Source organism: Diorhabda carinulata, chromosome X, assembly GCF_026250575.1.
Source record: "Diorhabda carinulata isolate Delta chromosome X, icDioCari1.1, whole genome shotgun sequence".
In the NCBI taxonomy this organism is placed as follows: Eukaryota; Metazoa; Arthropoda; class Insecta; order Coleoptera; family Chrysomelidae; genus Diorhabda; species Diorhabda carinulata.
The window spans coordinates 38,337,364-38,355,740 of record NC_079472.1 but is presented as its reverse complement, the minus strand read 5'-3'; the positions used below and the strand labels follow the sequence as shown (position 1 = coordinate 38,355,740).

Sequence of the window (18,377 nt, the reverse complement as noted above, 5' to 3'; positions counted from 1 at the left end):
TTGGTCCTGGTATTGTTTCCTTTTCTGTTATTCTTAACTCCTGTTCCCTCCACTATATTGTGTAAGCTCATTTAGCTCTTTTTATGCAGTATTTGGCTTCTCAACTTCTTATCTGAATGATATGGTCTATTAGCTGCGAATATTTCTCTTTTTAATCCTGATATCCTTTCCCCATTACCGATAATCATTACTCATGAATATTTGAAGTTCAAATTTATAATCTTCTGCCTTTGTGGCACTTTTGTAGGCTTTATTAACATACTTGTCGTCATGTTTCTATTTCTGTAACTAGGACTACCTTTTCTACTTTCAAAAAAAAACATACAATACAATAAATCACATCTGTTTAACAATGTAAAGTTTGTATCCAAATCTTGTAAATGCCACAATATTTGAAAATCCATTCCTCCTTTAGTAAGTAAGCATTGTTGTCTTTATTCAGTCAATAGAATTCAGACGATAGGTTTAATTTGGCTGTTGCAATGATCTGTTTATTTTCTTATTCTCTACATTCCTGAGTCTGTTCCGTTGTCCGTTGTATACCTCAATTCCCTCTTTAACTTTCTATCACATCCTCTCTTTTTAAACATACTTCTCCCTTCAAGTTTTTAACTAGGCTAGTTACACTCGCTTCAATTGCGTTATAAGCGTCTTCACCAGTCTTCAAAGTCAAAATAAGAGTCAAATCTTTTTATATGTACGTGGAGCAAGTTTATATTTTAAATTGCTCAAGTTTTCCGGCCTAATTTTAGACCATCTACTGTTTGTAGAGCAGTTCCAAAAAATATCCCACCCTCTCCTTGTAAATTATTTTCTTCTTCCATGTTACTTTTTATAATAAACGTTACATTTTTTAACTAAAGTTACTTTTAGTAACGTTACTGTCTCCCAAAGTAACGGTTACAAATTACTCCGCTAAAGTAACCAGATCAAAGATAGTTACAGTAACTTAGTTACATTGATGTAACTCAGCTACTTCCATGTAACTCACTTACAAGTTACTTCCAGTGGTGGAAGAGGATTCATTAGAATTTTTTATAGACGTCCAATGTTTTCCAAAACAGTTTATTCCACATTAAATGCTTCTGAATCCAAAAAAACGAGACTTGTGGGGCTCACAATATGTGAGACGTATAAATTCCTGATCGACTATTAATTCCTAAAAGTTCTTACATTTGTTATATTAAACATTTGCAGCCAACAAATTATTGTATTAAAATGGAAATAATATTATTGATAATCATAATTCCAGGTGAGTTGAAATTTAAAATAGTAACTAACAACTGCTTTGGGTATATTACAGTGCTATCAAGAAGAAATGAGACATTCCATAACTGTCCTTGATAACAGTCATTCATGAAGCTGGAACTATATAAATTATAAGAATTAATGATGTCAGAAAAGTTTTAATCTGAATACATTAGCAAAGAACTTTGTAATGGGAGTTTACAACAATGTAGTACAAAAGTTGATAGAAGATTATTCAGAGCTTTGAGTTATTGAGCGATTTTAGCCTATAATTCTGATAAAATAAGATCGAAATCTGGAGGTATTTTCACGAAACTACAATGTAAAACTAAATTTTGCAAGATGCATGTCAATTTATCGAGAAAAATCCTCATCTCCAATCAAGTTTAATAATAGTTGGAAATAGAGCTCGAATCAGACCAACGTAGATAAATAAGTTAATAGTTTCAAATATAAATTAATGGTGTGACAGTGAAGCTTATAAATAAGTTAGATAAGAATATGCCGTGTGTTTGAATTGAGTATAGACTAAATAACTCATAGGATACGTTTAATGAAAAAATTGTTCACAGTAATTGCCTTTGTTCACAATACTGTTACGAACAAGTTCGCAAAATGGTTCCTTAGGCCGGCCCTGTCCAGCTACAATTGAATTTTTAAATGCGACGAATTCGCGTGGCGCCTATATTTTATAAATGGCAGACGCGCCTATGATGAACTTTTGATTAGAGAAGGCAGTTTATTACAGTATTTCTTTCGATTAATTTCTAGGAAACTCTATTTATTTATTTCTTGTGCTTCTTTTTGTTCTAGAACTCTGCAGAATTCTATTTGTGGTATATAAATAAGTTTATGAAGCGCAGTAAGTTAGTTTTAAATAAATAGTTGTATTTAAGAGAACAAATTAGTGAAAGTAATCGCAGAAATTATTTAAGTGATATTAATTAGTATGAGTTAAGTGTGTACCTCAATTTAAAACATATAAGACAGTGTTTATTAATTCAATCCACAAATAGAAAAAATAAATACGAAATGTGAATGTCCATATACTGTAAATATTATTGAAATAACCAAAAAAATTTCAAAAAGGCATTATATTAATTAATTAGGATTGAAAAATGTAAATACTATTGTGAACTTTGAACATACGTGACGATGTGGTGAATAATGAAACATTATCTTCAAGTGGATAAAAAAGTATTATTCTCAATAAAAGTCAGAGAATACTACACACTGCAATGCATAGATATTTTGTATATTTTATTTTTCAGTCATTATGTGGCAGTTTATAACAAATTATATCTAAAATTTTGTTGCTGAAATTCTGTGAACAATGTACTTACATACCAATAAAAATATTTCGCCAAATTTAATTTTGCTCCTTAATGACCCAAATAACCGCATTTGCCAGAAAATAAATTGGATGAATCCGGAATGTAGAAGAGAACAAACAAAGAAGGTATGCGAAAACACTAGCAAGTAACGAAAAGGTATGAACAAAGGGCTACTCAACACCTCAGCATAAGGTTGATAGTCATTAAAAAGCGACTAAGAGCCCAACTTCGCAGGATATTTAGCGAGTCTGAGAAGAAAATAAAACGTGCGTTTCGCGATCGAAGACATACCGGATGAAAATGAGACGATAGTTTCTACAATCCCTGCATAATAATGAATGGACAGATAAGAACTCGATCTCAAATTTATATTGTGAAAAATGATTTCTTTCTGGAGCAATTAACTTTGGTGCTATTTCATATTGTGTATTAATGAATCAAGTTTCAGTCATTCATTGTCTTGAAGTACTAGTTTCATATTATTTCATTCATACTCGTGAGTACGACGACATACAGAAATAACAAGAAGTGAAATTTGTCTTTACTTTGTTGACAGTGCAGAGAAAGGAGTTATTTTAAAATTAGGAATTCTCATGAATAAATAAACTGAATGATTGGTAATTATATTTTGAGCTAATTTTCTGTTAAATGTAGAACTAATGATCATAAATCACTAATTAGAAGATGATATTGCAAGCCTATGAGAATTGATTATTAGAAAAGCAGAGTTAGGACGCTGTGTAGCAGCGAGTTTCTACAGAAGCTTCAAATGAAAATCATCAGAAAATATCTTACTACACTTATTGTCCCGACAATAAAAGCAGTATGAAGATTATGCAAGAATGATCTATATTCTCATATTTCCACGCTTTAAAAACGTCGGATGTGATGGCATGACCGAAATATGAAAGGATTCTCACATCTATCTAAGAATGTGGAGCTAGAACAAATGTTGAAGAATAACTGAGTAGCTACGTATATTATGTCGCCAATGATAAGCATAATATATCTTCAGTTATTTTTTACTTCTATAGACGGAAATATATTTACTTTGACTCCCTTTGACTTAAAACTAAATCTTGTATCTTATGTGAATCACTTGCAGTCTGATAAGACCTCCAACTTCTAAATAAATTTAAATAGGAGCTTTCTAGTAATAATAATATATTACAGGGACCCTATAATAGCCTGAATTGGGTTTGAGGAACAAATTTCTTTCGCGAATTTGTGATATTAACGTGAGTTTGGCGTGAGTTTTCACTAGCGCCTCTTTGTTCTGGCTTAATTTCTTATGATGCGAAATTTAGGTGGATATGTGCAGATGTGAAATTACTTACAAAGGTGACGCTATGACAATTGATTGTACGGTTTGAAAATAGCGACATGGGGATTTGTGACAAACTCGTTGTGGACACTTAGCAGCTGTACAAATCGATGAAAATTTGATATTTTACCATCTCAGGAAGTTTGCGCAAAAGGCTCGTCAAACAAGACCCGATTTGTCCTTCCACCGTGACAATGTATACTCAGTCAGCTGGTTCAACAGACTTTTGCTAAAAACGGATGCTTCTTTACGGATCATACTTTTCTGACCTTGCATCGTGTAATTTTTTTTGGTTTCCTCACAAGAAAAGAAGGCACACAACATCAAAAACGAAGAACGAGTTATCATCCATCGGTGGAACAAATCTGTTAGTTATAATCATAGACCCATGTGTACCCTTTGTGGATGTTGGGTGTGTGTGTCTTATTATTCATATACAAATATATTCATATATTTTCTTCTTCTAAAATTGCGGCAATTGTGTTTTCCCACGGTCTCCTGGGCGTCCTATTGTTCTCCATTTCATAAAGGTGTCCAAATCATCTAAGCTGTTGTTCCTCAATTGTGCTAATCAAAGATTCTACATTCAAGTCGTCTCTTATTGTTTCGTTTCTTATTCGAGCTTTTTGATAACACCTTTGACTCTGCGTAAGTACTTCATTTCACCTACTTGAATTTTGCTTAAGTGAGTTCGTAAGTACTTAGCTTTCGCAATCATGTATGCTGTCGGAATAGATACACGTCCATTTTGGTGATTCTTGTTATTTTTTTTTCTTCCTAGAAAATTTCCGTTCAACGCATAATAAAGTTTTATTGCGGCGCTCTTTCGGCGATTCTTTCATTCGCCTCTATTTCTTGATCCATCCATTGCTCTGTATGTCCACACCTAAATATTTGGAACTCTTTACTTGTTCCACTTATATTCAGTCTATTTCAATTTTGAGGTCTTCTTCTTATTTCCTCACTACTACTATATTCATATTCATCTTTTTCAGTTTTGATGCTTGTTTCTATGTTAATAAATCATGTTTCAATTCTTCTCCATTTTTAGCGAATAATACCAAATCGTCGGCGAAAACACAGTCTGTTCGTTAAGATACTGTCGTGGACCTTCCGTACCGCGCTTATCAATGTTATGGTCCTATAATTATTGCAGTCTTTTTTGTCTTTTTCAAAAAGTGGTAGAATTTTACCTATTACCTATTACCTAATTTGTCGTAATTTCTTCTTCCATTCATGTTCGCTGGAAAATTTTTGTCAATATTTTCATAGCCCGCTGCTTTACCTTTTTTCAACATCTGTACGCCTTGTTATTTTCTTTATTTTGTAAAAATTTCGAACCAAATATATTCCCCAAATATTATTTTTGAAACTATTTATTATCAACGAGAAAGATCCTGGTTGGGTTATTGTATTATGGGAATAGGAACATTCTATGTAAGATATGATTCAATTTAGATATATAGATCAAATATTCCTTTGCAGGGTGGTGATTATTAGGATGGTTTATTTTCTTGTGACACTCTCCTGCATTGTGTGCATTGAGGAAACAAATTGTCTCAAACGAACCAAACAGCTTTTGGAGAGTAGGTGTTTTCGTGCATGGGTGTATGCGTTAGAGTGAAACCACAACAAATATATACGAGTCCTTATCAGTTAAAGCCCAAATGATGAATATGTATTGATATGAAGCCTGTTCAACATACCGATTGCTGTAGGAGTACTTTATCAAGAATATAAGTGATAATGGTATTAGAATTTGGTAGAAACTAGAGGTGAGTCGATTCTCGATACCAGCGTTTCTTGGACATTGCTATCGGTATTGAGAATCAATCGCGAAAAGTTGATACCGATACCAGTGAATTGACGGCAAAATTATTTTTTAATCCAGTTTATATTGTTATCAAAATGAAAATATCATATTTTGGAATATCGTTTCTTTGAATATTTGTCTAGTTCCATATCGTCTTTGATATTTTAGGTGTAGAGTATAGAAAAATCCTGCTTTAAAATAACTTGGATAACTTGATTTTCAATACAAAAACCAAAAAACTAAAGAGCTAAAATTTCAATTGATGATATGACAATTGAAAACGAGAATATTACCCTTATTTCTTCATGATATTTATTTTATTTATATTATATATAAATTTATATAATTATATAATTTCGACAACTTAACTTTTGCGTTTGGCTTACAATTTTATCATTAGAAATTATCATTTATCTCTGTATAGTCATAGATATTTTAAAATTGGTTTGTAGGTTATTCAAACAAATTATGAATATGTTTCTATTAAGAGAATTTTTTTACAAGGGGCGATTTATACATCGATGGTATCGGTATCGGTATCGAGAATCAAAAAATTTTGGTATCTCTAGTAGAAACTATAATTTCATGACACGAGAGTTGTTGTTTACCGCCATTATAGTAAATTTTGTAGCTAATTATTTGATCAAGTTCTTAGTAAAGCACTTTCGTTTTCTAGTTATAATCAAAACACTTAATAGGAATTCTATTATTTGGAAATAATTTTCTTTCTTTGATTATGTATAAACTTCAGCACATGGTATTCCATACTAAAGCAATTATTTGCTACAATTTATACAGCTTGAAAGTTCAAAATAACAAAACAAGCAGATAATACAAAACTCTAAACCAAATTTATTGAGAGACTAACTTCGATAACATAAAGACTACACTTTATGTTTATGGTATATACAATTTTCCGACGATCCATAAAATTCAGCACTTTGCAGAATAAAATAATGAATTTTTTTAGCATCAGAAATTTTTATTAAAATCAATATCATGATAACTGATAAAACTCCTATGAATGAAGTTTCTTGCAAAGTATAAAGAGACGAAAATTAATGAAAACGCTGAAAGTAAGTATATTTTATAACAAATATAATAGATTGAACTAAATAATATATATTTTATGATATAGTATATTTCATAGTATATGATATATACATAATAGAAAAGTCGTTTCATCATATTATGATGAACCAAGTTTCTCTCCAGAATTTCTTCTTTTTTACAAAATCAAATATACTTACCGAGATTTTAAATTATGATGATCGTTGTCTTTGGTATTTCTCAGCTTTTCTATAGTTTTAACATATGGAAACTTATTTTTGGAAGGTGCAACTATAAGTTTTTTATTAGAGGTAGAAGTCTTCTGCATCGATGGTTTATGATCAAATTTGGAATAAAACGAGGAAGAGCTTGCTCCAATGCGATCTTCTATTTCAACTAACTGTTCTTCGTTTTCTTCTCTCTCATTTATTTCTCGTTTTTCTAGCTCCTTATATTCATTGCAAGTGATAATGTCAAGTCCCAAGTTCCTCGCAGTCTTTTGCATCAATTCAATATCGATATCTGCGATAGATGTAATAAATATGTATGGGAAAATATACTAAAGAAGTTAGTGAACGCTTAAAGTCTGTCACGATATAAAAACACAAGTCCTAAGAAATGTTTACGAAAAGTAAAATAAAAGATAGATATATGCTGAGCATCATTTAACATCAAGATAAATATATACGTAGTTATTGATCTGAAGAAATAGTTTCAAACTTTGTCCTATTTGAGAAAGGAATATCAACTAAATATATTTTTTTAACCGCAGTTTTTCACCAAATTCACTAAAATAAAAAAGTTTATATATCGATGCATAATTACCACAGGGGTTTCCCTTAACTTATTATTCATTCAAGATTGGAGAAGTGAATAGGTAATAGTACAACACGCATCAGGACTGAACTATTATGTTAAATTGTAGACAGAATAAAACGTTTTCTAGAAACAAGCTTTTATTATTTGTTCATAAAATGAACTAAATACTTTATAAGTTCACACATTATTAAATTTTCCTATTTTTAGGATAGTCCCAATTTTATGAATAAAAGCGTGTTACATTATGATAGTTACAGGAAGAAAAATTCTAAATGTTCTTAATTATACCATCAAAATGTAACATGCTTTTAGTTATAAGATTAGGACAATGATAAAAACGGAAAGAATCAATAATTGACGAATGAAGCGCTATATTTCTTATCAGAGTTAGTTTATTTAGAACTTCTTAGTATTTTTAGTTCGAAATCCACTATTTTTTTAATCGTTGCCGCTTGTGGACAATGCTTTCATGAGCAATCTTCTCCTGTCAATTCAATTTCAGTTTCTCTTTATATAGTAATTTCTTTTATATACATATTGTTCCCACGGTCCACCCCACAGTGGTCCATTGAAGACGGATAAAGACTTCAGTATAATAGGGTTCATCCCGGAACCCTGAGGCGTAACCTTAGCGATATGAAAATATGAAATCCATCTAATCAATCAGACAAACGAACTAAATTTGTTGGATTTGCATATTCACGGCGGCCAAGAGATGGTCAAGATAAATCAAACGAGCCCAAATTCGATGGGGTTGCGTCTCTCATTCAATTACGGAGTTCCTATGGCAATCTTCCTCACAATAAGACTCTAAGACTAGTAAGTAGACCAAATTGAGCTTGCAAGATTTGATTACACACAGCGGTAAAGGTGAAACTAAATAAAAATACAAAATAAGGGTTGCGTCGTTCATTCAAGTACGGAGTTCCTATGTTTGTCTGCCTCATCACAAGATCTTGGGAACCATCTAGGAAAGTACTTGTCAAGACGAATCAAATGAGCCCAAACTCATTGGTTAGCGTCTTTTTTAATTACGAAGTTTCTATTATCATCTTTCCCATCATCAGATCAGCTAAATGACATAATAATTTTGCATTGCAATCCGATTTATAGAAGAATGCGAAAATTTAGCTCAATCGGAGATCGGCAAGCGGATTAAATTCAACTTGCAAGATTTTATTGCACACAGCGGGACACGTGAAACTAAATAAAAGATTGTAAAAAGAAAAACCCTGAGAGAAAAAGAGAGTAAAAGTATAATGTGATGAATTTTTGATAATAAATATTTCATATCATCATAAATCACATAAAATAATAGTTCTTATCTTCTTATTTATCTGCTTTCATATTCTAAATATACTTTTTTAGCTTTTTCATCCTTAATCTAAATCATTCTCAAAGACCAATTGTCCTAAGATTTATAACAAAAATTTTATTTACCATATTTTTCACTTCTTTTCAAATGAAGTGTTGTTTTCAAGAAAACGTTTTCCGACTATTTTTTGTTTATTTTCTAATTATTACTTTCATTAGTCGAAAAATTGTTTGGGAGAGAAACATATTTTTCAGAATACGTTTGTTATGAGATTCGATCTACAAATCAAAGGATTGTTCAAAGGCGTTCACGAACCATTGAGCTATTTCACTTTTAAAATACCACCTGGCTGAAGGCTAATAAGTAGAATTTATTTCATTCAAAATCTCCATGAAATTCGTTGAATCGAGTGAATTCATTTAATCGGATATTGTAATCAAGAGAGAGAAAGTATGCGAAATAGTTTAATTGAAAAATAGTGAAAATTTCATTATAAATTCCATCCAAACAGACAGATAAAGTTAGGAGATAATTAGAATTTATTATTGGGTAAATTCTATTATAAAGTGTAAAGTATGGGAACTAATGACACATGTGTCATTGAAAAATACACAATTTTATAGTTTCAGTTAATCAATGTTATAATTCCATTTTACTAGATCTCTCTAAATATATTAAACAAGGAGCTCCAGAGAACTAAATTACTCCATATAGTTGGGGATACTTACACATTTTTAGGTAGAATTTATTTCTTGTTCGACCGTATCTTCTATGGCTAAAGGTAAATTTACCTCATTTAGTGATTAAGAAAAATGATCTGATCTGTATCGTCTAGTTGCATCTGTTATAAGAAAGTCAGCTTCTTCATAAATCTATCTTTTTAAAAGGAATGGAGCTGACATTAGAATGATAGTAATCATGGAAGTTGCATAGTTCCAGGAGAGGAATTCATTAATGAAGCAGTAATCAATGGAATACTAATAAGCGCCCCGGCTGAATACCAACTCTAGAGGTATTTGGATTTTGATAGATTCCCAATAACCTGATAAATTGACGATACAAGACAAAAAAGGTATTGGGAGCAATATTATGATTCAACCAGCTAATAAATAACAATCGAGTGGTGTATTACGAGGATGTATTGATATCTAGTTAGCCTAGACCAGTTCCATGCATAAACATAATATTGCGTTACCATAGCAACTAACAATAACTTATTCGAGGTGTTAGTGTAAAGTTTGATGTCAAAAAAGTGAACTGGAGTTACGCAATAAATTAAAAGAAAAAAGATGTCCACCGAAATTGTGAAAATCGAAACAGTGGAGTATCCAGCCGTCATCAAGTACCTGTATTTAAAAGGGTTAAGAGGTGAGCAGATTTATGAAGATATGCTCAATACCCTTAGTAATAAATTGGACTGCAAGCTTCAAAAGAGGTAAATTTTCCATTGATGACCGATCGAGAAATCCATTTTCTATGTCAGTCCCCGAAAATATCGATGCAGTTCATGACACGACTTTATCAGACCGTCGAATTGGGCTAAAACGGTTATAAAACGGATATTTGAAGCACTGAATATTTCATACAAACGCGTTAATCAAATAATTCAAGTCAATTTGGACATGAAAAAAATTGCAGCAAAATGGATCTCCAAATGTTGGAATGTTGACCAAAAGCGTGCGAGAGTTCTTAAGCCGAATTGTTACTATAAATGAGACTTGGGTACATTTCTTCGATCCAAAAAGAAAGCAACAATTGATGGAATGGCTATACTCTGGTTCTCCAACACCTAAGAAGTTTCGTGTCCAAAAATCTGCTGGAAAAGTTCTTGCATAAGTTTTTTGGGATTGCCATGAAATAATAATAATTGATTCTTTGAATAATTATAGAACAATAACAGGAGATTACTATTCGACATAACTGACTACTCTACGGGAAAGAATTAAGAGGAAAGACGCGGAAAGCTATCCAAGGTTGTTTTGTTTTTGCAGAAGAACGCCCTTGCACACAAATTTCATGTTGCCATTATAAAAATTCTTGATTTAGGGTTTGAATTACTATAACACCCCCCTTATTCACCAGATTTGGCTCCGTCCGGCTATCATCTCTTTCCCCAACTGAAAAAAAGTTGAAAAGGTCGTAGATTTTCTTCCAACGAGGAGGTAATAAAAGCTGTAGAGGTCTGGTTTGCATAGCAAGAAGAAACATTTTTTTTGGAAGGTCCAGAGACGTTGCAGGTTCGTTGTAATAAGATGTATCCAAAAAAGAGGAAAATATGTTGATTAATAAAATATTTTTACATTGAAATTTTGGTTGGTTCTATAGTAGGCTAAGAATTTTTCGATATATCCTCGTACATCATATATCACCGATGAGGAGCTAAGAAGCATAGTTATAAGAAACAAATTTCAAGTTTCAAAGATGAGGTTGGGATTGATCTGTAAATAACTGCCAACAGTTACTTTTTTCAACGACTGCTGTTTAGTAATAGTGAGATTTCCTATACCCTATCAAAGTAATTAAACTTCGACTATAATAATAATAATACTGTATGCTATGTCACTTGACTGAATAATGTCGTTTGTTGAATGACGAATAGTATGCATTTTTTCTTTTCTTATCTCTTGATGGAACATAGTTTTCTGGTGAATATTCATTGCAATACATCTCGTCTCTGTACAATGTTTTATTCTTTATTTTGGGTTCTATTTTAAATAAAGAGAGTTCAAACTACAACAAAAACTTCTACTAGATCCCAAGTACTGTAAGGTTTCTTTTAGCATTTGGTGTTAATGTTTTGCAGTATATGATTATATTAGCATTTGATAATATTATCTGTTTATGATTTACACCATCCTTCACTAATTATAGCTCAGTTAATTCACGAAGTTCCTTAGAACGAGATACTGAACAAACTATTTACACTACCACCACACCAACACCACACTGTTCAGTAATAACAATCAACAACGGTTCCAAGAATTCCGACCTAGAACGATGTACTACAAGCAGACTTCGACCTTTTCCTTTTATCGATATGTAGGAATGACCTGGATTTTATATAATCCAATTCGTTTTAGTCTTTCAGCACTATTCTTCATAATGTCTTTATTTCTTTCTCATTAGAAATTGATAATTTACTAATTTACATGAATTGGACAATAGACTAATGTCTACTTCAGACCAAACAACCATCACTCCACTGTAACAACTTATTGCGATTCTTCGATTGTGTTAATCATATTTTAATGAACAAATTGCAATACTACGGTTTCAGGGAAATACCTCTCGCATGGTTTAAGTCATACCTTATCAACAGAAGTCAGCTTGTGAGGGTTGATACAACGATGTCTTCTTGCAAGCCAATAGAAGAGGGCCTCAAGGCTCAATACTAGGCCGTATTTTGTTTCTTCTGTTTATAAACGACATCGCTTATCTAGTCATCAGAGATAAAATATGTCTTTTTTTGCAGACGATACATTGCGGCTTTTTATTAAATAACACCACCACTGACGTCGTTGAATCTGTAAAATAGTACTTATTGTGGATAATTCCCTGAAATGGGAGTTATATATTGCAGCCTTATCTGAAAATTAAAGTTCCTTCTGTTATGCGCTGAGATCTCAGTTTCCAACGAATTGAACTTATCCACGTCCTTAAAGGTTTATTATACCCATCTCCGATATGCCACTTCTCTCTGGGGTAAGTGTGGTACAACTCTATTTGTAAAAATCCTCAAACCAGAGAAGAAAGGTCTCATTACCTTACGATACAAATAATGCACAATCACTTGCCAATTGGAACCAATCGATATCATCTTTTCCCGCATTTCGCATTGAGAGCTAACTTGATGGAAAGTGCATTCTACTTTGTAAACAACCTCTATTCTAATAATATTCAATTCAGGGCATGCAGCATACTGGTTTAATTTTTCTATGTACTAAGTATCTATTACTATTACTTTACTAATTATGTTATTCATTGTGGTTTTCTTCTATATATTAAAATATTATTTTATTTGTATATTGATTCAGTTTTTTTTATAATTGTCTATTAGTTTTTACAATCCTCTGTTTGCAATTTGTGAAAATTTTTTGACAATAATGCATTTCTCTCTCTCTCTTTCTCTCTCTCTCACTCTCTCTCTCTCTCTCTCTCTCTCTCTCTATATATATATATATATATATATATATATATATATATATATATATATATCTGTGTTTTTTAGAAGTGTATCTATCTATACATAAATCTTTGTCTTCACTGATATAATAATCAATAATAACGGATTTTTGAAATATATCAATAAATAATTTATATATTTAGATTCAACTGTAATCCTCTCATTGATTACTCTAAAATCGTGTTTACGATGTCCCCAACGACATCAAAAGCTGTTTTTCTGTTCTCTTTTTCTATTTGCATACTCACCGTCTGCGTTTTTGTCCATAATACATTTACATATTTTGTGTTCTGGATCAAACTGGGCTCTGCCACCTGATCCTAAGCAAATAGTGTCACATTGCCATTTCAGATCAGGCAATTTATTGGCATTTTCATCCAGCACGAAAGTTAGCGAGATATCTGAAAAAAACGTGGATTAGATTTCTGTTGAAAATGTTAAAAAAGTTTATGTACGTATTTTCACTTGAAAATCCGACGGATGCTAAAATTAATCAAAACAAGTATCACAAATTATTAAGGCGAATAGAACGAGATGGACTGATTTTTTGGGACAGCTTTAATAAAAATGAAAATGTATTGTGCAGGTTGTTTCCATTATGAATGCATCATTTGAAATAATTCTAATTTTAGGTAGATTGACTCTTGTTTATAATAACAATTGAGTCAAATAAAGAACAAAGAAAAAAGTATATACGAGAAACTCACAAATTATCTTCATTAATAAGCTTGAACCTTTGATGGATTTGATTGCATTGAATCACGTAAGAAATTGGAAATATTTCCATAAACTTAGGATCGGCTTGTTCCGAGAAAATACAAAGAAATTAATTGGGAGGATAGTGGAATAGGGAAACTAAGCAAATGTGATTCATATTATATTTAACCAGGAAATGTTGGAGATTTAGAGAGCAGAACCAGCCATATCAGCATGTTTCACGTTGACATGTTAAAGATTTTTACTTTAATCGTTTTTTCTGTGAAGATTTCAATCAGAAAAGGTATATAAATATTCTTATAAAATTTGATGCAATTCCATTCAAAAATTATGATAAATAACATATAACTTGATATGTCGCCAGACAAAAATTACAATATTTTGAAAACGTCAATATAAAATACCATTCCATCATTTTTTTAACACGAGGGCTATTCAATCGTAGAGTAAGTTTACGTTTGACTTTACAAGATTCTGGTTACATGGTGTATGCGGCGTCCAGCTATTACAATTTGAACATTTTCTCCTATCTCCTATTTATAGATTGTCAGACAAAATCACAACCCATTATATACAAATTTTCTTAAAAAAAAACAGAAATAAGTTTGCAAACCTAGGGGTTTGCAAAACAAGAATATTATAGCAGCTGTATTTTGAAATAGGCAAGAAGTGCTTCTCATATTCTCGTACACACTAAACTGAGCGGTACCGATAAACTTTAGGATATAATGTCCCAACAAGCGTTATCTAAGTAACATCTATAACTTGGTTTTTGTAAGCCAATAATCCATTTTTCCAACGTATCGCCATAATACTGAAAAACTTAGATAGAAGTTCAAAATCAGCACCGAGGAAGTGACGTCTAAAACTTGGATTTTTCCAGACAATCACCGATTACGTGTTAAAACCCCCTCAAGAACTCTTTTAGTCATTTACATGGCAAGTCTTTCCTTCGGTTCAGATGATATTCTGCCGTTTCCAAGAAATAAGAACTGACGACGACGACGCGGGGATGTGAGTCCGCCATACAAAAATCACAGATGGTGTAACATTTCAAAGTTCACCGCCATGATGAATGTCTCACTTATTTTTGTGAAAAGTAGATCATACTAAGCTTTTTTCTAATTCGAGAATGTCACTTTCTGAATAGACCTAGTTCAACTTTCTAACAAATCTAATTGGTGATAAGTAAGTTCGGTTTCAGACATTAACAGACACTATATTATGTCATTTTTTCATCAATATTCAAAACTTCTACGTTTGATGTTTAGTAGGACAAACTTCTTGTGAATATAAAATGAAAACTGTCAGCGAAAACTAATTCTAGACTAGCCAGAAATAGAAACATGAATTAACCATATCTGAATTATTTCATTTGTTAATTAGCGTAACGAAACATGTTTCATGGTTTAAAACTTACTATTTATCATAAATGAAGTTGAAAGAGAATTTATTTTGAAATGATTATACAGTGTGTTCACAAGGTGACGTACATGTTGATATTTCTGTTTGATTTTCATAATCATGTGAATCCCTAACATAACTTTCAAGAGAGCATAAGTTTTTGGAATAAGTGATTAATAGAAACATTTGAGAAAAAATAATTTTATTCAATTATATTTTCAAATTATTTTTCATCGGACACTATCCAAGTCTTTGATTAAAAATTGATGCTAGATGGTTATTATTTATTGATCTCTTATTAGTATTCTATGATTAAATTTTGCCTAGTTTACATTGATTTTAGATATCTCTATAAACTAACAATAAAAAGACAGTAATTCGAGATGTGTAGCTGATCACTCTGTTGTGCATCTTCTTCCACACTTTGATGTAGTAATGCAAAATCTTGCAGAAACTGAATGTCAGTAAAATAATTAAAGTATATCCATTTTGACAGAAAGAACTATAAAAGCTCAAAGAACGAAACTGAGATACCGAGGCGAGTTTTAAGAAAGCACTTATACATAATAGCAATGAATTTTACTAGTCCGATTAAGAAATGAAAGATCCTCCCGACTGCCCGTCTGCATGGAAGTTTTCAGGTAAAAAAATAAATACAAAATCACGAAAAACAATTTTCTGTAATACAAAAAAAAAATTTTTCAATTATGGAGAACGCAATCAGTGAAATTTTTTATACTATGCCAAGCTTTCGAACGACTGAACATCCATTTTTAAAGTTATATATTCAGATTATAAGATGAAACCAATATCGCAAAATTCCACAGGAAAACACATAATTTGAAGTTTTTTTTTAACTACATTACCTTTATAACCTTTATTTCATTAATTCAAATCTGTAATAAATTGAAACTAGGAAAAAACAATTTTTCATCAAACTCCCTCTCCTTTGTATTAAATTCTGGATACGAGTTTAAAAATCAACTCAAAAAAAGCTATACAGATTCAGATTGACAATATTAAAAACTCCATTTCTTATGATTCATAGCAACCTTCTTAGTTTCGTTCCATTTCAGCTTTTCGTCTTTAAAACGGTGTCCCACGTTTTTTGGTCTTCCTCTGTTCCTTTTTTTGTCCATTAAATTGTGAAACTTTTTCACTGGCCTTGATTTGCCCATTCTTTGTGAATGTCCATACCAGCTTAACTGCCTTCTTTCAATGAATTTCTATAGCTGGTATCACCTTTGTAAGACTGTAAGTATATCATTTCTAATCCTATATTCCTTATCACTCTTTTTACCCTTCTCAAATATTTGATCCCCGTAGCTTGTATCTCACTTTTTTGTTGCTGATTCAGCACCCAAGAGATCATGCCATACTTTGTTGGCATTAACAATTATCCTATTTACTTCCGTCTCCAGGTTCCCATTTTCTAGTTCAAATCCTAACTATTGCACTACGTTTACCTGTATTTTCTGACATGCTTGTTGTCTTTACCTTCGTTTTCATTCTGTTCATTTTCATTCCATATAATTAAGTTTTGTTGTCATTTCTTTTTCAGTATATTTATAAGGATCTATGCCCTACATGCATGCTCTCTGTTTTTTACGACCAAAAGCAATGGGCTTAATTTTCCTCCTTGTCTTAAGCCTTTCTTTGTTGTAAATGTGTCTAACCTTCTGTTTTCGCTTATACGTAGTTTACGCAGACGTAAACTTTTTTTCGCTGTCAATGCTTTATTTATTACGAGTATTGCCTTGAGTATAAGAATTTGATTTTGAATACCTTGGCCTCGTCTAAACCCTCTTATAAATCTGCTAGTGTTGGTTCTACGATTCATCTCAACCTCTTTTTTATCATCTTTTTGTATACTGTGATACATCAAAGTGATATAAGTATAGTGATATATCACTATACTTATAAAATTTATTCTTCTATAGTTATTACATTCCGCTTTGTTCCTTTTTGTGTATTGGTATTATTAGTGTCACTTTTCAATCGTTTTGTAATATTTGTTGGCAATAGCAGCTGTATCTTTCGTTCATCCATCTTTTTCAAAATTTCAGATGTTACTCTATTTTCACGGGGAGCTTCTCCATACTTCAAAGAATTAATAGCTTGTTCCAGTTCTTTTTTGTTATTTTCTCATTTTTCTCGTGGTCTTTTTGCTGTTGACTCTTCGTCCTATAATATCCTCTTTCTCTATGATATCTTCCTCTGTGTTTGTATTGTTAGTTTCTAACAATTTTTGAAATTTATAATTAGACTTTCTCATTTCTTCTGTAATGATTTCGTTCTTAATTGCAATGAAGTAAGCGTTTCTATCTTCTCGTAAATTTTCCTCCAAATTCTCTCAAAGCATGTTGCTATTCCAAGTATAGTATATGACTTTTATCGAGATAATATTACATCAACATTGGACTTAATAACAAACTGCTTACGTATCCTAACTATGACTATAAATGATTACAGACACTTCGATGTGTTTCAATAGAGTGGTTTTAGACATAAAAAGTCGAATCGTTGACAAGAAAATTTACGAAGTATTAAGACATACTAAGAGTTAAAATGAGATATAGTGTATGGTCGAGACCTGGTTTGACAAGACAAGACGTAGGTATATAACTGTCAAATGTCAAAACTAGAATAAAATCGAATAGACCAAGTGTAAGGTAATCTTCGAAGGACTCAGAACGGTCCAACCCAACTCTAAAATACAGTCTTTTCGGCCGCGGAGAAGGTTTGAATTAAAATATGTCGTAGGACTACTCTAGTCCTACGTTGTTGTGGGCCTATGGACCGCGCCAGAGCTCAACGTCTTAATATTAACGTGGCTTCATCGAAGAGCATAAATCTTACTTGTGAAATGAGGATATCCAACTTCTTTTTGCATGATGGTTTCACAAAATTCCATTCTACGATGATACAATGATAATCAAGTTAAGATGATTCTTGTACTAGCTTTAACTCATTCAAAGATTCTTTTGAATGTTACAGATGAATTTTACAATGTTTTTATGAAGTTTTTCGAATTTGATTTGATAGGACTTTCCATAAAATTTACAGTTATATATTTTTCTTCATATGTTATTGTTTTGTTTGGTTCCACTTAGGACAACATGTAGTTAAATCTACAACTTCCAGAAAATTCACAATCCTCTAAACTGCAG

General features: G+C 31.8%; 1 protein-coding gene across 1 annotated transcript in view; it reads right to left on the bottom strand.

Moving 5' to 3' along the window:
- LOC130901362 (uncharacterized) overlaps positions 1-18,377 on the bottom strand; it is a 33,279-nt gene that overhangs the window by 8,117 nt on the left and 6,785 nt on the right. The window contains exons 2-3 of the mRNA XM_057812687.1: positions 13,335-13,487; positions 6,970-7,291 (exon numbers count right to left, since the gene is read on the bottom strand). Of these exons, the coding sequence (XP_057668670.1) occupies positions 6,970-7,291; positions 13,335-13,487 (475 nt within the window). The remainder of the gene's footprint in view (positions 1-6,969; positions 7,292-13,334; positions 13,488-18,377) is intronic.